This window comes from Mustela erminea, chromosome 11 (genome assembly GCF_009829155.1).
Source record: "Mustela erminea isolate mMusErm1 chromosome 11, mMusErm1.Pri, whole genome shotgun sequence".
Taxonomy (NCBI): Eukaryota; Metazoa; Chordata; class Mammalia; order Carnivora; family Mustelidae; genus Mustela; species Mustela erminea.
In genome coordinates this window covers 3,184,106-3,209,491 of record NC_045624.1, presented here as the reverse complement: position 1 = coordinate 3,209,491, position 25,386 = coordinate 3,184,106, and the positions used below count along the sequence as shown (strand labels likewise).

At 52.8% G+C, this 25,386-nt stretch overlaps 1 protein-coding gene across 4 annotated transcripts in view; it reads left to right on the top strand.

Moving 5' to 3' along the window:
• DPP6 (dipeptidyl peptidase like 6) overlaps positions 1–25,386 on the top strand; it is an 854,966-nt gene that overhangs the window by 614,611 nt on the left and 214,969 nt on the right. For all 4 annotated transcript variants that reach the window (XM_032304848.1, XM_032304850.1, XM_032304847.1 and 1 more), the window contains exon 5: positions 1,605–1,679. In XM_032304848.1, coding sequence (XP_032160739.1) covers positions 1,605–1,679 — 75 coding nt within the window. The remainder of the gene's footprint in view (positions 1–1,604; positions 1,680–25,386) is intronic.

The following is a 25,386-nucleotide window of genomic DNA, read 5'->3' as shown; positions in this document are numbered from 1 at the left end:
CACATTTCTGAAAACCAGTTTTATCTATTTGCATTTTTCAAAAGCACTTGTAAATCACCAACCGCACCCTTAGATATCTGTCCCATAAAAAAAACTGTTCAAAATCACAGCCACCAGTAAAGAAAGATGGAGGGTTTTATTACAGCGACACACAGGACAGCCCATGCTCACCACTCAAAACTTCTGTGTTTGCAGGCTCGCCCGTGTGCTAAAATGTGTGTGTGACATCCAGACCCACGCTCCTGGAGCTTTTGCGGACATTTCCAGGCGTGAGCATGGTGGCAAAAACATTGGCGTTCCAGAGTTCACACTGTGAACGAGTGTGTTTTAGTGGGTGTGGCCTGGGCAGTGCCATGTTTTCCATGTTTTTGTACTTTTCCTTGGAGACCGTGCTGCTTGGAACGGCCCCTCGGGAGAGTGCCAAAGCTCAGGGCAGTGATCCGAAATGCAAGAAGGCGGTCTTACAGAGAAAACCGTGTTAGATGAGCCGTGTCCAGGCCCGAGTCGCACGCTGTCCCTGTGAGTTCCGTGTTCATGCATCAAAGGCCTATATTCAGAAAGACCGTGTAAACAGAAACACGCGTGAGGCAGGCTTCTGCGCTGCTCGGTCGACAAGAGGATTGTGACCAGAGCCTTGCCAAAACCTAGCCCTGCGTTTCCCCGAGGGGCAGTGTGCCTCCGTAGTCTCTAACTCGGACTCTGTGGACACTTTGCAGAACACAACTACCATGAGTACCAAGAAGCTTCTGGGACTACCTTTTAGGAAGGACTGAGTGCGTAAATCAAGGTGTATGCACGGCACCGAGTACCAGGCAGGCTCTGAAGATCGGCAATCCGGGCCGAACGGTTGTGGCAAGGAAAACCCCAGTGACGATGCGTGTGACGCTGTGTCACTTTCCACTGTGGTTACATCTGTATGTTTGCACCTGGTCGTGGGCTTGTCGGCAGGGTGGCCCGCACCAGGCTGATGGAAAGGGCTCTTTCGAGCGGGCGCAGGGGGTCTGCCCAGCAGGGGGAGGGCAGCCAAGGCGGGGAGGGAGATTAAAGGGAAGCGGCCTTTGTGATGAGGTCATGTATGTAAAAATGCTGGTGTGCCATGAAGACATTTGAAGGAAGAGGTCCGGTTCGTCGTCTGCACACTGACCAAATTGTGGGTCGGTGTCCATGATGGCTTAAAAGCCAGCTGCAAAGGAACGTGTACAGTGTGATTCTCTTTAATGAACCAGTCTGCTTCGTAAGCTTTTAACCGTACAAAGGGACACGGGAAACCGTGTTTACAGATGAGGGGATGATGGGAGTCTTGGTGGTGAAGGGCTTCCTGGGCTCCAGCTTTACTTCCATTGGTTTGTTTCCACAGATACCGAAAGTATTGCATTGCTGCAACTTGGGGGGGGGGGATGTGAAAAGGTACCAACTCCCTGAATATTATTTCTCAAAGAAAGGATACTGCCATCCTGCATACACTTCAGCGAGTCGCCTGCAAACAGATTTTATTAGCAGGTTTTGAAAACGCCGCCAGCAAGCCCGGATTTGCTGCGAGATTCTGAGCTGCGTTATGTCTATGTAACGCTGTAAAATCCTTTGTGTTTTTTTTTTTCTTTTAGGAATCATTAAGAGCCATCCGATATGAAATATCGCCAGATAAGGAGTACGCTCTGTTTTCATACAATGTGGAGCCAGTAAGTACCACTTCTGTCTATTAAAAAAAAAAATGTTTCTCTCTTTTGAGACCTTATTAAGTATGTTCCCTTGAACCTTCCTTCTGAGTGATCTTGGAATCCTGAAAACCGTGGGTGAGTCCTCTTTTTACGCCACACTGCCACCTAGGAGAGGAAGAGAGGTATAAAAATCCCTTTGGCTGGGGGAGAAAAAAAATCACTCCTTTAGGGGCCATTTCACAGGATTTTCCTGAGGGAGAGGGTGAGACGTTGTCTTTTTATAAAGATTTATCTTACCCTTTCGTGCAGTCATTTTTCTTCCCATTTTCTCAATCATACCATAAATTTTATCCTGAGAACAAAAAAGCAACTGCCAGGTTCTCCCTAAGCTAAAATAAAATGTTAATTATCTCCTAGCCATTGTAGTATTCTAGAGAAGACTTGAAATATCACTTTCATTATATAAATCCCTGTTTTTAGCACTTCATCTGTGAGTCTCCCATAAAGCCACACCAGAGTTTTCCATAAAAATCTCACCCTGGGCTTTAGCGGCAGCTTAAAACTAGCTCTTTTTTTTTTTTTTTTTTTTTTTTGTGTTTGTGTGTTTTAACAGGCTCATATTTTAAAATTCATCTTGGCTCTTTAATTTTAAATGAGCTAGAAGGTGAAATTTATTTGTGTAAGTAAAGCAGATGTTCAGCTTACAAGAGATTAGCAACTTTAGAAATGTGCATTTCTGGAACTTGAGTCTCCAGCGAGTAAGAGATAGACTTCTCCTGCCTTTCCAGTTCTTCTGAGACCATTCTGTCCAGAGTTTTGTCACGCTGCTGTGAGCCCTCAGGGGACCTGCATTGTCATCCCAGCCTGAACAGTGTCCTGGTGGGTTTGAGAGGCTCTTGTCCCAGCAAGAGGAGGGCAAGCTTGTGGCGTTACGCGCCACGGGGCCAGCCGGCTGGCTGGTTTACGTGGAGATGCAAGTTCAATCCTAGAAATTTTAGACTTTCTTTTAAGACTTATTTGACTACTGGATTATTTATTGGGAACTTTCTTTTTTTTTTTTTCCATTGAAATGTAGATCTTTAAAAGAAAAAAACTCCACCTCTGCTTTTCCATTTTCTAATTTTTTTTAATGTCCATTATGTAAAAGTTTTCATTGTTCCCACCCACATTCTGTGGAATCGCTGGTCACCTTTATCTGTCGGATGGGGGATGGTTAGTGGGGTGGATATGGTAAAAGGCAACTTTTAGCCTTGTGATTCTGCATGTCCTACACCCAGCCCTAGCCCTCGCCTCTTTAAGCTTCAAGTACACGGATTTGTATGTGGATCACTGCGTGCTTCTGGTCCTTTCATGGAAACTACCAAAAATATAATTTCTACCCTTGAATAAGAGAAAAAAATCAGCAGATCCTTGAAGGACTTTCATGGGGATGAGGTAATGGCTTTGTCCTGGGGTTCTCGGGAAGACACAGCCAACACCCAAGGGAGAAAAGCACAGAAAGACAGATTTCGGGTCCTCTTACTCCAGACCATCTTTTAGCAATAGGAGCACCCCCGCGATGGGAGCCTCCTGCTTCTGGAAGCCTTCAGAACAATGTTGAGTTATTTGTTCTCCCTGGTCGTCCTCTCCACATGCTTCATGGAAGCGTGTGGGCTCGTCCACGTTCTGTGGTTCTATGCGTGGTGGACCTCGCCACCTCTTGTGTTTCCCCCATGCTCCTTCTGCAAGAGCGCCCTGGGCTCCCCTTCCAAGTGCTGGCTGCTTCAGTGAAGAATTCTTTGCTGAATGTGAGCCTCCGCCGTACAGAACACACAGGGAAGCAAGAACCTTGGAAGAACCCTCTCTCTCCACGCAGCGTCTGTTTGCCTTCAGAGTAGGATTGCGTCATTTCTTTCCTCAACCGAGGAAAAACAGAAGACATTCAGAGTGGATTTAGTGAGCAACAAAAATAATTCGAGTGTGGAAAATGTGCGCACTACCTTAAAAAAAAAAAATCTGTGAAAATGGGTACTTGACAGTTGAATCAAAGCAGCACCGTCCCTGGTTTCCAAAGAGTGAGCAGTTCCCCTCGCGCGATTAAGCCAGGGCTCGGCTCTGCAGGACGCGTTAGCCCTCTAGTGGGGTCTCCGCCGAGGAGACTGGGAGCTGGGTTTTAGGAATCACTTTCTAGCTGGGTAAACCGAGAGGCAGATACTTTTAGAAAAGGGCCCAGGTTGTAAGAGGAGATTCTCGGTCTCTAATAGTGGAGGAAGTAGAACAAAGCAGGACTTCCAACTTCATTTTCAGTGTCAATGTGATTATCCCCGATGTCCTTAAAAAAAAAAAAAAAAGTCTCATATTCAAATACAGTTAAGAACTCAAGTTTAAGTAAAATTAAATAAGTTTCTTTACTGCAGGATGTTTTGGAATTTTTTCATATTCTCAGGAGGGCTGTACAGTGTTCCCCAAGAGGGTATTACAACAAGGGATTCGCATCTAATGGTAAGGGAACTGGAGTTCTGTCTTTGGGACCGTGTTTATCACGATCTTATCTGTGTGTTTCAAAGACAGCCAGGATACCTTCTTTCTAGGAACTCATTCAACTCTTCATTGCAAAGACGATCATAAAAACAATATTTTTTGTAGGAACCAACTGTCTAATTACCAGGCATCTCTCCTTTGATAGAATAATGTTTCACGATAGAATAAATGTTTCATGTGCAATAAAACATGTGAAAAAAATGTGCAAAAATAGAATATTGGGTTACAGCTTCTCCCCCAAAATCCAAATGCCGCACATTGCATTCAGAAAACGGTAACCCTCCCGAGCCTGCTTCTCTCTGCTGCCTGCCCACGGTGGACAGTGGGATGTCGCCAGGCTCAAGTGCGTGTCAGAGCAGACTGCTGCCTCTTTTGAGCCCGGCTTCTTGCCTTAAACGGGGGTCAGTGTGTATCTAGTCATGTTGCTGTGGGGACGATTGTGATAGCACATGGGGGACACTTAGCTGGCAGACACGGGGGCCCCAACAACAGTGTCCCTCGCCAGGGCTTGGACATGGGGTTCTTTCCTCAGGAAGATTCGAGCTTCTAGCCCACGGTGATGCCTCCAGTTACTTTTTTATCAAAAACAAAAACAAAAACAGGCACTTAATGTGTGCAGAAAAGATACGTTATTTGCAACACAGAGCTTGGACCGTAGTCACGGAAGCGCGCAAACCGGACCACAGTGAACTGCCGAGTTTCCTGAGCATCAGACAAAAGGATTCGGCCCGGTTAGGTAGACCCAGAAAGGCTTCCAGGAGGCGTCCAATCCTCAGCTGGACACGGAGTCCTCGAGGCCTGAAGGTGGTGGTGGGGAAGAGGTACAGAGAACCCGGTGAGGCTAGAAGGAAGACGAGGCCCACCCGCCGGGTTTGGGGCCGCAGGGAGGGTAGCAGAATCTGGACCTGTTCACGGGTTTGCTTTTGCTACTGAGTTTCAAGGGACTCTGGGATTTTCATAAGAGTTTACAATTTACAAGTCGGTAACCGGAAAGATGGGTGTGAATTCCCAAAGCAGTGTCTGAAATAGAGAAAATCCTCAAAGTAATTAACGTAAAGGCGGAAAATACAACCATGGGCATGACTGGCGTCACCCACGGGGACCACGGCGGGGAGGGTATGGGAGTGAAGAAGGCTGGAGACTGGGCCTTGCAGATTGGGTACGTTGTAAAGATTATCAAGGATGAATCTTCCAGCAAGTAAGAAGAGAGGCTGAGCGGCAGGAGGAAAGGCAACAAAGCACCTTATCCTGTGTGTAACAGAAAGCAAACGCTCCCAGGGGGAGGGAAAGGCCCTCACTGGGCCATCGGGAGGTTGTGGCAGCTCTGGGCGCAGCCCCCAGGCAGGGCTTCCTTCTCTGCAGGTGACCCCTCTCCTCCTTGCGGCCAGAGGTGCCGTCCACAAGACGCTGAAGTCCTCTCGGCCGCAGGGTGGGTCACCGTCGTGACCAGCGTGCTCTGGATGCCCTCGGACCTTCTGTGGAGCCTTGTGCACTTTGGAAGTCTCCTGGGGGCTGCAAGAGGGAGTGTCGTCCCTCCGCCTCTGTCCTCCGTCCCCGAAGGGTGGGCCAACCCAACAAGCGCCAGCAAGCCCAAGGGGGCGGGCTGGGTAGGGCAGTCCGCACGCGCAGGGGGCCGGGAGAGGATGAGGAACAGGGACGGACGGTCCAGACGTTTGGATACAGGTGGTGAGGCCGTGTCTGGAGGACAAGAAGAGCTGAAGGGCGGATCGTTGAAGGTTAATTTTTCAGAGCAATTGTGTGTGTCTTCCTCTCGTTTTTTCAGACAGATGGCAATGTTACCGTCACCTCCTACTTGTTTGACATTAACTGGTTTCATTTGCCCATTTTTTTAAAGATTCTGTGTATTTATTTGACAGACAGAGATCACAAGTAGGCAGAGAGGCAGGCAGAGAGAGAGGAGGAAGCAGGCTCCCTGCTGAGCAGAGAGCCCGATGCGGGACTCGATCCCAGGACCCTGGGATCATGACCTGAGCCGAAGGCAGAGGCTCAACCCACTGAGCCACCCAGGCACCCTTATTTGCCCATTTTTTCATTGTCAGCTCCTCAGAGAAAGACAATTTTTTTGTTTTGGGGTTTTGGGTTTTTTTAATCTCCCATCTCCCCCCATCGCTGGCTCAAGATCATCTTCATGCGTTTGGTACTCAGGCCGGCTCCCCACACGCAGGCTGGGGCGTTCGGACTCGTCAGAGCAGCCAACAGGCTGAGCCTGGGGCATCCGGGAGACAGCACGTCCAGCGCTTGTGTCCTGTTGTCCGCCAAGCCTTCCCGATGGCATTCTGTTTGTGAGAAACACGTCCCTGGGCTCAGCCCTCTCATGAGGCGAGGGGCCTCCGCAGGGAGCGGGTGCGGGCAGTGGGCGTCATTGGGAGCCCTTCAGACGCTGCCTGGCACACCGTGTGTAGGGAAGTACGCTTCCCCCCATCTAGGGGGGCTCTAGAGGGTCCTGCATCGTGCTAAAGAAGGCAGGACCCCTGCGGGGGATAATCACCCGCTTTCTTCCCCAGCCCTGAGTGCCGAGAAGTTGAAGAAGCCTGGGGAGGGCTGGGCTGGGGACAGAAACACCAGGCGGTCCTCACTCCTCTGCCAGAGGCTTGCTGATGACCGAGGGGGACCAAACCACTTTAATTTTCATCAGAGAAGCGGGGATACCGTGTTGCTCATTACTGACTTGGGGAATTATGGGGACCGATGATGGAATAACCCTCCTGCCTGGGTCATCCTGCAATTAACTGAGTCATGTCAGAAGGCACTGCGCCCAGATCCTGATAGGAGTGGATTCTCCTCTGTGTAATCCCTTTTATTATTTTATTTGTATTCTACTTTCAAGCTCGGTGGCGTAAAGTCACGGCATAAATCCATGGGAACTCGGTGTTACAGTGATCCTCTTAGGAACCCAAGTGAAAACTTACTCTTTTTTTATATATACTACCTCCAGAATCTCAAATTTAGCAATAAAATTAGAATGCAGGGAGAAATCATTAGGTCATTAAACGTGGACATATTTCTCGTGGTTTCCTGGTACGTATCTTAAAGAGCTTTAAGGGTTTGTGCTGGAAAAGGAAAGCATACAAAGAAATACTGTTATGTTCTTTTGTTCTTCTACGGATTATATATTAGTCGTTAATGATGACACCACTTACTCGTTGGGGAAATTAATCAAGTAATTTGCTATTCTAAATGCAGATGGTGGGCCGTAGAGCCTTCCTGAGCCTCTAACACTGAAAACTTGTAGACCTTCTGCCATCTCTGATTTAACTCAAGAGAAGTGGTAAAAGCCGGTGTCACAGCACGAAGCCCCCGGTCCCTGAGCTTCCCGGACCCTGTTCCCTGTCGGAGAGAGGGGTCATGTCCAGCTTCTAGTCCCTGCTTTCCTGCACCCAGGTTTATCCAGCTCTGACCTGAGAAAGGGGGAGGTGATGCTGGGCTTTTCAAGGCAGAAGTCTGAAGCAGCTTCCCATTTGATCATTTCCTGGGCTGCTCCTGCCCTCGTGGGGAGGCCCTGTCACCCGCGCATGCCGCCTGAGGAACTGTGATCTTCTAACTCAGATAAAGCTTGGACTGTCCTGACCAAGCACGTTTGGTGGGGTGACCGTGCCCTGAATCGGCCATGCACCTGTCAGGTGGGGTCACCCATCACCTACATCTCGGCAGTTTTATAAACACAAGGGATTAGCGGCAAATCGTTGTCCCATATTCAGGGGTTAACTCTGCTGCAGATGATTTTACGTCATTCCGGGAGATGACCTCCTGCAGCAAACACAGCCATGGTTGTCGCGTGGTCCCGTGGTTCTTAGCACACCCCTTCTCGCTGGGAAGAACCAATGAAGTCTCTGTCCAGGGTGTCTATAAGGGAGACGTACTTCTTAATTCTCGGGCTGTTGGACCACATCTTTCCACTTTATCTGAGAGCCTTTTCTGGGCCTGTCTCTGGGAACGCGCAGTACGCCCAGCCCTCACCCTCTTTATTCCGTGATCAGATCCACTGTCTCCGTTCCGACCGTCTTTCCTTTAGCAGAATCCGGGCAGGAGATAGCGCACACTGCTGTGTGGGCACCCTGAGAGTGGGCTGGTGACTGCCCAAGGCCCGGTTATCTGCCGGCCGCGTCTTCTATTCGACGACTGAACAGTGTCATTCGTGTTTTGAGCGCCTGTTTGCACACAGCACCTCTCGGAGCGCTCCGCATGTGGTTCCACACGCTCATGGAAGTCCAGCAGAGCCCCGTCCCTGCAGAACCACACGAGGGCCAGGCCTCCGTAAGGCCGACGGCGTAGGTTTCCGCCTCCCGGGAGCCACCTGTCTGGTGTCACTGACCAGGTATAAGATCTTCCTCCCCTGGAAGTTTGGTTGGTTTTTTTACTGTTTTGAAATGATAGGCTCTTAGCGTCTTTTAGTTTATTATTTTTTATAGTTGTATGGTTTTAACACAAAGCTGGTTCAAAACATACGCACACAATTTGAGTGTTTTGTCTACGTGCCTTTCTCTTCAGGTTTTGGAGCTAAATTTTTTTTTGTAAGATTTTATTTATTTATTTGACAGACAGATCACAAGCAGGCAGAGAGGCAGGCAGAGAGAGGAGGAAGCAGGCTCCCTGCTGAGCAGAGAGCCCGATGCGGGGCTGAATCGCAGGACCCTGGGATCATGACCTGAGCCGAAGGCAGAGACTTAACCCACTGAGCCACCCAGGCGCCCCGGAGCTAAATTTAAAAACATAAAACAACATAGAAATCCATGGCTCAAATAGCAGTGTTTTTCTCAACCAAATGCAAACATTGTTGAGGTCATTGTGTGTGTGTGTGTGTGTGTGTGTGTGTGTGTGAGATGCTCTGGCGGGGGGGGGCGGGTCTAGGATCCTTGAAATAGCGCACGGATCAGAAAGTTTGAAGACGCACACTTCGAGTACAGTCTCCGTGGGGTACCTGACGTCCTGGTTCGTGGGGTGAAGCTGCAGAAAGAGGCTGCTTCCGCGACCCACGGTGGACGATCCACCAGGAGCCCTGCGAGGAGGCGGGGCCTGCAGCACGGGTGGGTGTGGCCATCCGTGGCCCATGGCCCGTGTGCCGTGGGCTGCGAGTGCCGGGAAGCCTCTCCCCTCTCAGCACGGCAAGCTGACCGCTGCCTCGGTAGCCTCGGTCTCTCTGCCGCTCCTCTTCCTCCCTCTCCGGGCTGGTTTCCACAGGCACCAGATGCTCTTTCTGACTGAAATAAGGTCAGGTCGGTCCCCTGGGCCCGTGGCTTTCGGCACAGACTGGTGGGAGGCTGGTGTCTGCAGAGGCCTGGGGCCTGCATGTCCTGCTCCACCTGCTCTGTCTGGCCGTAGCGGCCTTCTCTCTGTGGCTCTAATGTGCGGCCCCAGGGCCTTTGAACTCCCTGTGCCCTCTCCAGAGCATCAGGCTTCTGGGAAAGGGCCCCAGGTGGTTCAGGAAGGAAGGAGGAGGCGACTGAAGACGTCTAAGGGTGGTGAGAGGATCACTGACTTTCTTTTGAGGCGTTTCCTTGTTTTCCCTGTAAGTTGTGAGGTGAGGTTACTTGTGACCGTGGCAACAGAGGCGTGGGAGGGTCTGAGGCAGTGTGGCTTGAAGGGAGCCGGGAGTCTCAGGCAGCAGGAAGGCCAGCCGCCCGCCCGACCGCTGGGGGGTCAGCAGGCTCGTTGGGGTCCGGTGTTTGGTACCAGCTGGGGCTGGAAATCCGGCAGGTGAGGGAAGTCGGGAGTTCAATGGTGTTTTGGAAGACGTGATTTTCGGGAGGAGCCGTGGAGACTCACGGGGTGGGGGAGGGCAGTGGGGCCAGGCGGGGCCCGCGGGGGGGAGAGGGTCGGGAGTCTGCGGCAGTCGGGGGCCGTGAGCACGGGTGGCGGGAGGACAAGGGCAGCTGTGGCAAAACGGGGCCACGCCCCCGGCAGGGACGGAGGACACACGTGGCTGCGAACCGTAGGCAGGCGTTTCAGGGGGTGCCGCGGCGTGGAAGGTCGGAGAAGCGAGGCAGAGACTCAGACGGGACGGTGAGCAGCTTGGAGGAGATGGCGGGGCCTCAGTTTCCCCAGGTGAGCAGCAGTCCCTCCTGGAGGCCACCGGCCTGAGCCGGTCTCTGAGTCCTCCCGAGGAATGAGGGAGTCTGTGTCATTGGTAATAAAAGAAATGAGGAAATGCGTGTGGAGATGAGGTTTGCTGAGTGACACGGCGAGGCATTAAATAGAGAATACTTAATTGCTTCTCTTATGAACAGCCATCATTGTAATGTAGTGAGGAGGAAAAATGACTCAAATTCTTCCTGAAAGATCCGTTCCTCGGTTCCAGCTTAGCAGTCCATTATCGTGGGCGAGCTCGTTAGCGGCAATTACGCGCGGAGACGCGAAGCTGATTCATGTAGGACGGAGCTGCCAGGGCCTTCGCAACAACAATTAGGGCTCAGAGACGTTCCCAGGGATCATCCTCTCTGCTCGGTGGTTGGAGCATTTTTTTCTGTTACTAAAAACTGGAAGGAATTCATCATTGGGAGTGCAGGTCGTTCCGTCTGTGATCCTGGGTTCCAACTGCTGTCAAGGAAAATGGTTTAGCAAAATGTTCCATGAAGATGCCATCCAGAGTATTTGCAACGATAGCCTACCCACGGCCGCGTTAGTTCAGCTGTAAATGAGACAGCCCGTTTCGGAAACAGGTCAGGACACGTTTCTGCTTTTCTCAAAGGCAACTGAAGTTACTATGTTTATGAGAACAGACAGAATACTCAGAATGTAATTTTTGGTTTATGATGTTCCCAGTTTTTCCTAGTATTCTCCACAATGAGGAAGCCATATAATTTGAAAAACCCCAGGCTACGCTCTGTGTGTGATAGAAAGAGTGCCTTGTAGTATCGTATTCTGCTGAATAGTAGGTTTTAATTTCCCAGCGGTCTTTTCCCGTCTTACGGGGTTGCTTTGCTCCTGCGCGGTCCTGTAGGACAAAGCCTGAAAATGGGAGAGGAAGTGTTCAGTGTTCCTCGGTCATGTGATAATGCACACAAACGTCAAGGCCTGGCAAGTTTTACCGACGCATCTGCTACGAGGGGACTTCCAGCCAAGTCCATAACCACAGTTTTTGAATCTGCACAAATTAATGAGCAGAAGTGATGAGTTGCTTGAATGAGCCTTAAATTGGGGGCTGCCCTGGGCCTTTCAGTGTCTCGCCTCTGCTGGACAGTGGAGCCAATGTAACAGACATCAGAGGGCTTGGTTTTGCAGGATTTCCTGTGTGTAGTCGGGCATGCATGTGTGCACACGTGTGTGTGTGTGTGTGTGTGTGTGTGTGTGTGGTGCGTGTGAAGGGAGAGTCGATGTCTCCATCAGAGGTGGGGAACAGAGAGCAGGAGTGGGCGGTGTTACTCCTCCAACATCTCCGCAATCTGTTATATAATTAAGAAATTATAAACTGGAAAGATAGTCATCCTTCAGAGTGGAGGGAGCCCCAGCAGGCCTCATTCCAGAACCAAGCAATCCACCTAACCTACTACCTAACCTACCTACCTAATTCTGGGCTTTCAGAATTTTTAAATTTTTTTTGGCTGCCACCACAGCTACCAGAGATAATTAATTATCAAAAGAAGGAAAACCTTTTATTTTCTTAACGTGGACCGAAATTCGTGAGTGGGTTTGGTGGGCACGTTGATGACGGATGAGGAGAGAGGAGAGAAGCCGTGAAGTCGTCCCACAGTGTGATCTGCACGATGTCACGATAATCACTTCTTGAGTTCCCTGCTCCGAATGAACCAGGAGTTTTGACATGCCCGAGACCACGGGGTGTCCTTAAAAGCCAGGTCACGGGGTGCTGTTGGCAAACTGCCCTTTGAGTGTCAGTCAGGCCTCTGCCGGGGGTCAGCAGGTGGAGGCAGGGAGGTGGTGGGCCCCGCGTGCCACGAGGAGCAAAGGGGCAGGTGGGAAAGGAGGAGACCCGTCCTCCGTGCCAGTCCGTTCCCTCATATGTAAGCGTGCGTTCCCCCTGGACCCCTGAAGAAAGAGGGTCGTGGAGTGAAATCCAGGAAGGGTTAGGAGCGTGAGAGCCAGGGAGCGACGTCTGAACCTGGAGTGTCTCCCTGTGCACAAGGGAGGGAGGGAGGGGGCTGGGAAGCCGTGAGGACCAGGAGGAGCCCTGCTGAGGTTGCGCCCCACTGCCAGCCCTGTGTGCTCTGTGCGCTCAGCAGCCTCGGGGACCAGGGGAGGGAACGTCAGGCTCCAGTGGACGAGAAGGGAGTGAGGACAGGGGTGCTGAAGGCGGGGTGAGCGCTGCCCGACCGAGTGATTGGGCTTGTTTGATGCCCTGGTTATCCGTGTCACCTTGTTTTAGTCTCCTGTCTCTCAGAATGTCCCAAGGTGACTGAGAAAGCCACCTGTGCCTTCCCTCTGCCTGTCTTTCGCGCTCTGTCCAGCATTTCTGCGCCTTGCCTTGGTGCCCGCACGTTTCTGCCAAGAGGCAGGATCAGTTCTCTTGCCCCGGATAATAGGAAAGTGAGCCCTGGTCCCCCCCTGCTTTGCCATCCTCAAGGACAGCTGCGGGCTTTGTGTCTTCCTGCTGTGAAAAAGGCAGATTTGCTGCCTCCCAAAGACACCATCACCCCCGCTCTGTGCCTGGTCACAACAGCCTTGTCAAGCGCTTGCTTCCAGAAGCAGAGGAGTTGAGTGGGCGCGGGTGTCGCATTGCCTACCTAGCAGAGGGCATTACATGGAAAACCTAAAACCTGTGCTAGTTAGCAGGTCACAGCTGAACACACTTCTGCAGAGTACCGACGGGAACAGAGACAGGTGTACAAGGTGTCTCATGATAGCTCCGTTCCCCTGATTCAAGGTTTCTAGAATGTTCTGCTATAGTTGTCCCCACTGCAGTCGGGGGGAGAGAGAGGGGCATCCCCAACCCTGCCTCACTGCCCCCCCCAGTGCTTTCCTCGCCCCCTCTGCTGTGCTTCGACCTCTGGGTTCCTGGCCCCAGATCTTCACCGGCTGTCACCACAGCCCCCACACATTACGTGTCTGCGTCTACTCAGATCTCCCCCATCTCCAAACAGCACAAAGCTGGTTTTCTCTCTCTCTGTCCACACCAGCAGCAGCACTACCCAGACAGAGGCTCCCAGGCCACCCCTCTGCTTCACCCCTCCGCACTCACCCCTCCTGTGTGCCTCGCCCGGAGCTCAGCTGTCCCATGCCTTGGGGGCAGGTCCGGCTGTGCTTTCATTCTGCAGGTAGGGAGTGCGGGGCCGGAGGAGGCTGCCCACTCCGTCTGGGGCTGTGGCTGCCTCGGGGTCTTCATCTCTGGGAGGCACCTGCTCTGACCCTGCCCTGGTGCCCCCACCCCACGGCGAAGCCCTCCCTGACGGCCTTGGATGTCACAGGCCCTGCGCCAGCACATGCTCAGTTCAAGGCGGGGAGGGCAGCAGCTCTCCTGACCCCTCAGGCCTCGCCCAGCCCCTGAGCACCCGTGCGGGGGTGGGGCGACCCTGGCCTGCCTTGTCCACACAGCCTGGCGTGGCCGCCACGATTTCAGCTTTGTGAGTTAAGGTTCCAAAATGCACTTCGGTTAGCCCGAGCATGTAAGGCCTGTGTCCTCCCTCTGGAGCAGCTCTTAAAGGCCTTCATCCCAAGGAGGCTTGTAATATCAGTGCTCAAGAAGGTCCTGCAGCTCATCCTTATAATTAGCCCAAAAATGTCGCATTCGGTGGCTCAGAGACAGGCATGGTCAGCCTCAGCCCCCCTTAGGTGACTTCTCTCATTTTAGTGTAGAAGGATCTTCTATACAATGTGAGGAAAGATGGGTTTTTTCTTTCTCTCTCTGTTTTTAAATGTTTACAGGGTTTTTTTGGCTTGGTCTTGATTCGGTTTTGGTTTTGGTGTACAGTTTTCTGATTTTAGGCCTGTTGTAGGCCTATGGAATTCTCAGCACCCCTCAGGATGCTGAGCCGCGCACTGCCCCAGAGAATCCCGGCCTGCGGCTCTCCATTCCGGCCCCTGGGCGGCCGCGGCTCTGCTCTATGTCCTGGCAGGCTGGCCTTTTCTAGAATGTCAAATAAATGACAACAAACAGCATGTGACCTTTTGAAAGGAGCTTTAAAGAGGAGAATATTTTTATGACCCAATATGGAGAGAAAATTGGGCTTCTTAGAAACATTACTGCTTTCCCTGTGTGCACACTTAGAGTGTCTTGCTGCAGGAACGTACTTGTCGCTTCGTGGAAATGCAGGACGCCGGATTAAGGTGTGGACGATGGGGCTGAGTTCTTGACAGTGACGCTGGGACGCCATCGGGCCTTTGCGGACCGTGCCCCTCTGTTTCCAGAAACTCTGATGACCTTGAGACCGTGACTCTCAAAGAACAAAATAGCCAGGCTGGGTGGGGTAGGCGTTGTGGCCAGTCCTAGGAGCCGGGACCCCAAAGCGGGGACATTTGGGTGGGGTTTTGCTTCTGCGGGAAGCTGGAGTTTTGGGCTGTGGGCAGGAGGAGAGAGCGGAGAGAGGAAGCCGTGATCCAGACAGGAGAGTGCTCCTGGGTGAAGGCCAGGAATGGGCGTAAGTCCAGGGACTGGACAGAGGAAGGACCTTTGTCACTTGTCACCCCGGGAACGGCCAGGGTCAGGGAGAAGTGTGTAGGTGAGGTTTGCATGAAGCAGGGGACGGCGGGCTGCGTGCTGTGGGGTCATGCCGTGTGCTGCGTCTCAGGAAGCTGGGTGATGACCCAGCGGAGGACACATGAGGAGTCACATGGAGCGTGGTGGAACCCAGCCCCCACCCTGGGGCGCAGGCCTTTTCTCAGAACGGCTGCGGCTCCTTCCCTGCTCGCTGGCATCTGCTTACACGCACTTCCCCGGCTCACATGGCGGTGGGATGCCCGAGTCACGGTGCTGGAGACACAGTGGGGACACCTGAGAAAGCTTGGCTGTCCCCCCGCTAGCAGATCATAAACAAGAGCGAATACTGGTCAAATGAATGGAAGAAGCCGTGAGTGCCGTAGGATCAAGAAAGGGGAAAATGGGAGACAGTTCTCCGAGTTTCTGCTACGTCGTGGCCTTATTCGGCCGCGAAGGGCCGTGCAGGAGGGCGAGGGTTGGCAGACCCCTCGTGCCGATGGTCTCCCCTGTGCCTGCTGACTCCCCTTCTGAGAGCGAACCTTCTCCCTGGATCCCCCGGGCCCCACACCTCATGCCCGCAGCCGACGGCATCACAGAACCACGGGCTGCCGTGGACCTTCCCAAGACGCAAAGATGAGGAAGGTGATTCCAGACAGGGGAGGTTGACTGCCCACGGTCCTGTGACTCACCAGTGGTAAAGTCAAGGTCAAAATCATCATTGCATGAGCCCAGGGAGCTGTCTTTTGCACTGCACTTGTGCGTCTCCCCTCCTCACTGTTTTGCGTGGGTACATCTTGGTGGCCAGCAGATAGGACAGACGTTGCCGCTTGCGTGTGGGTGGGGCTCATCTGTTCACAGTCCTCTGTGCGAGGAGCCGGCCAGCGGCTTGAAGCAGAGTCCAAGGAGGCGGGATTGCAGATGCCAGCAAGCTTTGCAAACACGTAGCTGCTTGCATGCCCGCTTTCATCCATCAGCCGGAATGTGAATGCAGGAGGGACCAGGCTCTGGTCCATGATTTTTTCCAGCCACATCTACGCCCCCAAATGATACTGGAGAGCAGCTGCAGACAAATCCGGGCCCAGGGCCACAGAGCAGGAGCCCTTTGCTGCCTTTGCTGCTGGCACAGGCCCCTCGGTAGGCGCTGGTGGAGATGTGACGTGCTCTCACCAGGCTCCGTGAGTCACGCTGCCTCGCTCCATCACTGTGTGGCCCCATGAGTGTCCACAGAGCAGGGAGGAGGCTCCCACTGGCCAAAAAGTCTTGCTCTAGAAGATACCGACTATGGAATTGCTGTGAAATCACAGAGAGAAGATTGGATCTCCCGGGTTCCTCTTGGTTCCTACACGGGCATGTGAAGCTGGTTTTAGAATGTCTCCCTTCCGAATATAATACCCACCTTAGGTCTCCAGCGCCCTCACTCACTGTGACAGGAGAGGTGATCGGTATGCTAGCTGTCTCAGTCCTGAGACTTCCTGGCCGTCCTTAGTAGCTTGTGATGTGTTCTAGGACACTGTCCAACAGGTCCTTCTTAACTGTTCTACCTCAGAACCTGGACGTCTCTCCAATGCTGAGCTAAATAAAAGAGCGAGCTTTCCTCCTGAGCTCAGGTGTCCATGGGCCTCACCATGTTCATAATGTGTGCATTCCTAGAAACTGTTTTTACAAATGAAATCAGATTTTCTTGTAATTTTAAAATGACCACAAGAACTACATCTGTGTGTTTGCAGCTCATAATCGCCCCGTTTATTGCCGCATGGACACTGGCCCCCACTCAGAGACCTGGTAACTCGGAGGACACACCCCTTCTCCTTCATGAGCAGGAGGCTTGTTAAGCCCCGATGGGCCACGCACTTCTCACAAAGCCATAGATCCACGGGAAACAGAATCTGGAGGTGCGAGGCTCTGCCCGCGAACCACTCTTACCCAAATCTTTCCTTTAGCTGTCGCCCAGGCGTGTTGGTTCCTAAGCATACAGGTTACTTTGTTTAATTTCTGTTAAATTCTCCGTGGCTGGTGGGGTTGGGTGGGAGGTAGACCCCAGCTCTTGTCGTTGTCTGGGGAATGTCCTTCAGGAATTTCGATGCGTCCCAGCCGTGCCCCCACTTGGGTTATGAGTATTGGGCGAAGCAAGATAAGCAGTTGTTTCCGCCTCTTCCTTCCTCTCCCTTCCTCAACATGAATGCATCCTTCTTCCCGTGCGACAGTGGACATATTCCGTGGTGAGAAGGATCCCAGGATTTTGAGACTGGAGAGACAGGGACAGGCATCTGAGTCTCGGTGGCATGACTTCCTGGAGAGAGCGTTCCCATCTCCTATGACTTCAGTCTGTTTTTAGTTCTTTCATTACAAGGTTCTTTGCTTGTGTACCACCCTGTCCCAAGGCTGGATGCTTGTGATTTTTACAAAGTTCTCCGATAGACCGATTTCAGTCTATCTCCTAGACCTTGTGTCTGCTGAACCTTGATCCCCCGGTGATGCAGTACGGCTGGAAACGTGCTGCGTCTGTGCTGTCCACGATGGTAGCCACTGTCCACACATGGCTACGAGCCCCTGAAACATGGCAGGTATGATGGGGGAACTCAATTTTTTATTTTATTTTTTATTTTCTTGTATTATGTTCAGTTAGCCAACACATGGTACATCAGTAGTTTCAGATGTTGTGGTCAGTGGTTCACTGGTTGCACGTAACACCCAGCGGTGTGTGCCTTCCTTAATACACCCATCATCCAATTACTCCCTTCTGTAACCCTCAGTTTGTTTCCTGGAGTCCACAGTCTCTCATGGTTCATCTCCTCCCCATTCGGTTTTCCGTCCCTACCCCTGTGGTCCTCCATGCTGCTCCGTATGCTCTACATCTGAGTGAAACCATATGATAATTGTCTTTCTCTGCTTGACTTGTTTAACTCAGCATAACCCCCTCCAGTCCCGTCCATGTTGATATTGGGTGTTCATCCTTTCTGATGGCTGAGAATATTCCACTGTCTACATGGGACCACATCTTCTTTATCCATTTGTCTGTTGAAGGGCATCTCGTCCCCTTCCACAGTTGAGCTGTTGTGGACATGGCTGCTATGAACATGAATTTTACAGAATTGTAATTAACCCAAGTTTAAATGGCCACATGTATCTACTGGCTACCACAGTAGGCAGTCCAGACAACACACTCTTTTTCCACTATCACTCAGTGACCCTCAAATATTTGGGGACAGCTCTCATGTATCCTTAACCGTTCCTTTCACAGCTAAACAAATGTTTTAGGATAAGTGTCCAGATTAGTAAGCTCTTGGCCACCGTCGGTTCAGCTGTCAAGTTTCTGAATTAATGAAGTAATTGAGGGACTTGGGGAATAACAAGTGGATTTTCTTCCTTCATGGAAATCTCCTTCTGCCTAATCCTCTTCTTATATAAACTGAGGTTGGTGTTTTGTGGCCACGGGCAGGGAGGGGGAGCAGAGGAGAAGACAAGACCAGAAGGGTCATGTTTTGTTCAGCTGCCCCTCCTGCCGCCAACCCCAACCAGCAAGTGGGAAAAACAGCCATTTTAGCTCTGAGGGATCATTGACCTACGAAAATAAGACGGCAAAACACAGCAGGTGGTCCTGCCGGGAAGGCTGAGAGGGTCACTTGTTTGGCAAACCAGGTGTCGTGGAACAGTGGAGTGGCCCCAACCATTCCTCCTTCAAGAAAGTGGAGATGTAGCAAAGCCAGCTTGAAGCGAAACCATCCTGTAGCGAACAGAGTCCAAAGACCAGGAGCCTGGAAATTCTAGGTTCGGTTCTGTTTCCGTGGACCCAAAGTGGCGTCCTTGTCACTTTCCAGAGCTTCCGTTTCTGTGCTTCCCCATCTCATGCCCACTTGAACATCATTTTCTGGTTTCTTTTTAGAACCTGTTGGGACCACAACTTTCACATTTATTATAAACAGAGAGTGTATTCCATGGTATGTTTTCACTTGAAATGGAAGAGCCACGCTTGGCAAATAGACTTCATTACTAATGGGGCAGGCTCTATTGTTTTACTCCAACCGAAGCACCCGTCTGCTAACAAGTGCTCACTGACCACCTGTTCTGTCCCAGGCCATCGCGCGGCCTCCCCAAGGAGGAAGATAAGCATGATCAGTGTCGCCCGTTAGGCCTCAACGGTGGGACTGATGACCCAAGAAATGTGCACGTGGAATGTGCTGGGCCTTGGGGACAGCAGTGAGACAGGCTGAGACTCAGAAGTAATTTTAACACGTGGTTAGTGGAGCCTTCCACGAGGCAGCTCGACACTTGCTGGCCTTATAGACCAGAGATGACCACGGCCACGAGAGCACCGGCAAGCGGGGAGCCGGGTCACGGCAGCCAGTCTCCCCTCTGATGCTGACGCACCATCACAGATGCCCGGGGGGTGGGGGACGGTTTCAAGTTGCTGGAAAGTATTGGGTTTAGGGAAGGAGCTGCTGCTTGAGATTAGGAGTAAGAGTTGACTCTCCGGTACGGCTGTAGTGACAGCTGTCGGGTTGGTCCTGACTGTGGTGATGGTGGTGGTTATGGCCATGGCAGCCGTGATGGTGGTTGTATGATGGTGGTGAGGAAATCAGAAAAAGGACGATGGCAGGCAACGACTCTGCGCGTTGTGATGGTGCCAAGAGCCAAGATCATGGCAGTGGCAATGGCGATCACATCAGAGGACTCCCGTCATTGTTTCTTGGTGGCCTTTCTTTGGGAAGAGAGTCAGAAACAAGGGACCCTCTGCAAGAGGACAGACAAAGGAAAGGCCGTGGAAGGCACATGCCCCTCACCTGCCGTGTCGTATGCTGGGAGCCATGCTGTGAGGCCGGGGGCCACAGTGTTTCAACAGTGTTTCCACTGCCAGCAGAGGATGCCCCAGCTGCCCAGGTCCCTCACCAGCTTTTGGCCCTCACTGGGCTCCTTTGGGGGAAAAGGCAGGGTGCTGCAATGAACAGATTCCAAAAGGTAGGAGCCTGGGCGTTGAATTCTGGTTTGAGGGGGGCTAGCCTTCGCTGTTCTGAGTCACGGAGTGCATCTGCAGGGAGTCCATGAGCATGTGGCTGGTCTTTGCTGGCACACGACAGTCTGGTGAGGGTCACCGACGGTGGACACTTCATGCAAAGAAAGACTGACCTTCTAGCAGGGAGGGGCACGTGTCTGCTCTCATTCTGGAGGTGCTGGGCCCTGGGACCCCCGAGTTCCCCATGCAGATGGACTCAGAGGCCTAAGAACAGGGTCTGCCCATTACTTCACCTTCTGGATCTCTGGGGCCCCATCAGTGGTCCTACGGGAGGAGCCACAGTCAGTGGTGCTCCCCAAACAGCAGTGGCAGCATGGAGCCCCAGGAACCCCCGGCATGTCGGTGCTATTGAAAACCATGGCTCGTTATGCGTCGGAGCAGGGGACAATGGAAGGAGCAACAGAAAAACCATCGGTCTAACACACGTCACCAAAAGTAGCACAGTGAAAAAGCAGAATAGCCCATTTGATCTACTCGGGGTCCGTATCAGCACCCGTTTGCTCACCAAGCCCGTTTTCGTTAAGCCTGGACTCTGTACCAGGCGCTTGGAGCACAGGGGACAAAATAGGCCAAGTCGCTGCCGCAGTGGGTCTTGCTCTACTGGGAAGAGACCGCGAGTCACTGGGTATGCCAGGCTGGGGTCAGAGCTGGAGAGGAAAGTGCGGCGGGCAGGGCAGGGCACCCAGGGAGGCTCCCCGAGGAAGGAGGACCTGGCGCTTGAGGAAGCCACACAGAGGCAGAGACCAGAGGACGTGGCGATGGGGTTCTGAGAAGGGACGTCCGGACCGCTGCGGCCGGTGCCCAGGACCTGGGAGGGGCGGGAGGCATTTGGCCGCGGGGCTCACACTCCAGATGGAGTGTCCCGGGGCAGTGCCTGAGCACTTCCCCGTTAAACACACACCCCGAGGCCACACCTGCCCTTCCCCAGCCCATCCGTGTGCCCACGAGCCACCCTGCACGTGGACGGCTTCATGACACGGGCAGAAAGGAACGGAGGTCACCCGCATGCTGGGGGCCGGGGCATCCTAGTTTCCTAGCCAGCGTCCCCTGCGGCAGGCTGACCAGAGGGCACTGAAGTAGGGGAAGAAGCACAGGTCTCTCCTGGCAGAGATGTAAGTCGGCCTCCAGTGCTCGGTGTCTGGGGGAGGCCGGCCGAGGGTGGGGGTGAGCTCGGCGGGAGGGAAGAGCTAACGCGAGCCGCCCGGTCCCCGCGGTTAGCGCTGTGATGGGCCGTCAGCGGGGTGGGGTGCAGGATCGGGCCACCTGGCGGGGGACGCCTCGTTCCTGTGCCAACAGCTGCACTCCGATCAGGCACACGTGGGATTTGCCACACTCTGCGAGACCAGATATTAATAGCTCCAGTCCAGCTAGATTCTGATGGGATTGGCAGGAAGTACGCAGAACGGCCCCATCTTGACTGAATAATGATGCCATTTGCTTTGTTAATAATTCTTGGTGCATGAACGGTATGTTCCTACGATCACAGGGCATAATTTCTTTTCTATGAATCTTTGAAAAACCAAACATGTAGGATCTTGCTGTTAAACTCGATTGTGCTCATTCGCAGTGCTGTTCCGATTATGAATTGAGCTCACTTAGATGTCGGGCCAGGGACTGTCGCCTCCAGCAGGCCGTCTATCAGGAATCACGGGGCATGTACTTTAAGGAAAACTGGGCATCCTCTCTAGGACCCTGCGTGCCACTTATGTGTAAAGGGAAAACTAAACACGGGCCCCGTGTCCAGGAGAACAGGCTTCTGCCTCTGGGCCCCAGTCTTTAAGCCGGCGGTGGAGCCACGGGGCGCTCCTGGCTGCATCCAAGGACTTGGTCCACCGGAACCAAAACACCTCGGTGTGTGTTTCCCCGTTCCGGGCCCTCGGGCAGTCATGGGGAGCTCAAACAGAGGAAAAGCAAGTCCTCCTGCTGCTTAATCATGGACCCGAGTCCTACACACACGTGACTCAGCTAGTGGGTTCAGCAGTGTTGTTCACAGTTACAGCCCATGCCGGAATTGCACTGAGAGCAATTTCATGGTTAATTGTTAATAACCTAATTATATGATTTGGGTGATCGGCCCTGGTAAAGCAGACTCCCTGTGGGCAGAAGAACCAGGAGGGGCTCTGGACGAGAAAATGTGCCATTTATTTAGGTGCCTGGCGGGACAAGGCAGAAGTGGTGTCCTGTCGCCCTTCCCCCCAAGCTCCCAAATCAGTGGATTATGATAGATTCTGAGTCTGTCTTTGGCCAAAGGGTTACTCCAGCAGGTGCACAACTGCTGTGGGTTTCCTAGTCTAGGCTACGCTCTGGGGGGAGATTGTGCATCAGAAGGGACTCCTCAGTGGGTTATGGCTGTGAAAGCCTTCTGCCCGAGCTCGGCCATTCTGTGAGATGCACAGCTCTTGATGCTGTGTGTGTGTGTGTGTGTGTGTGTGTCCTTGTATCTCTTGCTAGATTCAGGCTTCTCGAAGGCAGGCACTCACCTTACGCATTGTTCCTTGTGCAGGCTCAGTCACGAATGAATGAGTGAAGAATGAATGAATGATGACAAGTCATTTTCCCCTTAGGTAGCAGCAATTGTCCTTCTCACTGGGTCGTCTGTGGCCTATGGTGAGAAGCCGTTTGGGACATTGATTTCCTATCGTGTTTGTGGCCTCTGATTCCTTCGACATGTACTCATACCCGCTCTTGTATTTTTAGTTGACCATCTTGTTGTACATATCTGATTCCCAACTCCAAGTATCCTAGAGAAATGTTATTTCTTGTCTTGGCTATCCCCTCCCCCATGCCCGGGGTAACTCCCACAGCACTGAGGTAGAGGAAATGATCTTCATGATAAGCTTCAGACCAATGAAACTGGATGAATGGTTCTGTGGGTTCCAGGTGCAGTTTGACAGCTGACCTAGACCAGGGCCACAGGAGATGTCTCCCCGCGCTGCATGAGTAAAGAGGCAACATGAGTAAAGACTCTGACCCCCGTCGATGACTTAGACGGGGCTCCCAGACCCAGGCGGAGGGCAGAACGGGCTTGGATGGGCATTGTATTCGTAATCTGATAGACTTTGTGTTTTTTCAACCCCCAGTCATAGAACTGATTTCTTGTGGTGTCGATGGTCAAGTCTTTATTTGATGTTGATGAGTTTAAAAATAGCCATGTAATTTGGAACGTCACCAAAACAGAAACAAAGGAAGGTTCCCTTTCGCCTCCTTTGCTGCCCCCTCTCCTGGAAGCTCCCGCCCTCCCAATCTTGGCTGTCTCTGTGCTTCCTTTCCCCAGACGCCACCCGTCACCTCCTGTCCTGTCACCTCCTTCCTGGCATCCCCGACCCACCTGTGCTGTAGGGAAATGGTTCTGGACCCCAAATCAGGCCTCCCCCTGCAGTGCCATTGCTGTAACTCTCCCATCAAAGGGGCGAATTCAGTCATTTCTTTGCCCCCGCCCCATTCTAGGATTATCAACTGTAAACAATGTGAGTATAAATCATGATAGTTGTGGCACTGGCTAAATGCCTTCTTTTCCACTGTTAGAGGGAGCTTAAAAAGTTCTCTAGCAGGGGGCACTCTCTGTAACATTGTGGAGGGGACGGAGGACAGCCCTGCTCATTAGGTGTGCGGAGCGCTCTGTGTGTCCCCAGCGTTCGGTGCGGGGGGAGCCAGGCGGCGGCGGCGGGGCCGGCCGCAGCTTCTCTTCCGTGCGACAGCGAACGCGTCCTGACATCCGAGTGGAGCGCGCACGCCGGAACATTTTTCTTTGTGTATAAAAACCGTCGCCTCACCCTTGGAACGACGCCTGTTCTCGGGATCAGGTATTCGTTTGAGTCACGAGACGGGAAAAGGGTGTTTGACCCAAATTACAAAAGCCGCTGAAGTAGAACTGGCCCATGTTTCCTTCGTGCTGTCCGTGACCAATGCCTCGAGCAGCGTGTCCTCGCTGAGTGCCGCACCCGGCGCTCCCCCGAGTGGAGGAGGAGCGGCGCCCGCGCCCTCGTGCGGGGCCCGCCTCTGGCTGGTGGCGCGGAACACGGCCATCGGGGCTGCCACCACGACCACAGCAAAGCACGGCTTTGCGAGACCCTGAAGGTGTCCCCGGTGTCTCGGTAGCCACTGTGTACGAAGCCATCAAGGACACGGAGAGCTAGGGAAGGCCTGGCGTGAGGTGGACTCATATGGAAGAAAGTTCTAGAAGGAACGTAGACATGGAGCAGGCCCTGAAGGGAGCGTGGCGGAGACCGAGCAGCAGGGCCTCCTGGGGAATGCCGAGGAGACCGCATCGGCGCTGAGCGCTGGCGGCTTTGCAGGGACCGCGGAACGCGGCCGGCCAGTGGGTCTGCCCAGACGGACACGTGAGGCGCAGCCAAGCTACTTCAGTAAAGCAACAGCATCTGGCTTGATTCAAGATGAAATTTATTCCTCCGGATTTTGGAAACACAAGAAATTATTCCTGTGGTCGCCCGGTTTTATTTTGGGGTAATTTAAAGCGCTGAGGTCGAAAACAAGGCTAAGGGTAGAGTGTCTATGAGGCTGTTAGCTACTCACTGGCTAACGCCGCCACAAGCTGACCAGCTAAGGAGCTGGTCACTCTCAGTACATTCTAGAAGGGGTGACGAGGCAGCCTGAACCTGTCGGGACGTCGAGGCAGAGGGGAGCGTTCGTGGAAGGGCCGGGGGCGGGTGTGTGGGCCTGTGGAAGGCGTGGAGTGCGCCGTCTCCTGAGGGGCTGTGCCAGCCGGCTGTGCCGGACTCACGGCTCCCACCCTGCGACGTCGGCCCGAGCGGTGCACGTGTGGGCTGGGGCTGCTCCCGAGGCACCACGGACCGGGTGTTGTCTCCCAGTTCAGGAGGCTGGCAGGCCAAGGTCAAGGTGTCCGCAGGGCTTCCCTGGGCAGCGTCTTCCTCGTTTCTGAGCTCTGCTTGCCCTCTTCAGTGTTTTCTAGCTTCTAGAAGCATCACCGTGATCTGTGCCTCCATCTACACAGGGCGATTTCTCTGGGTCCCAAGTTTCCGTGTCCAGATTTCTCCCTTCTATAAGGACACGAGTCACAAGGGATCATGGCCACCCTAATGACCTCATCTTGATGACATCTGTAAGGTCCTTGTCTCCAGAGAAAGTCACATGATGAGGCACTGGGTTAGGCCCCCGACCTATGTTTTTTTGGAGGAGGGCAGGGACACAATCTAACTCATAACACATAAAGAAAAAATAGGAAATTGGGTGATTATGTACTGTTTACACTTCTACTAAAACAGTGAGATGCTTGTTTACCAAATCAGGACCAAATGACCAACATTGTCCGTAAATACGTCAGACGCGGCCTTCGTTTCCTGAATACACTGAGGTTTCAAGTCCTGAATTTTATACCAAGAAACATAACTCAGTCAATGTTCCATAACTCAAAATCCATCATATAAGGTAAAAAAAAAAAAAAATGTCCTGGTTGAGCCCTCTGACATTGAGCTCCCGGATGGGAAACCACAGAGCAAACGTTCCTGCAGGGGTGTGACCTGTTCTCACCGCCCCAGCCGCGGTGCAGATGCCGCTCACGGCGCTGCGGGCACCCACGTGCTCGCCTGCTTCCGGCGGCCGCCGCGCCCGAC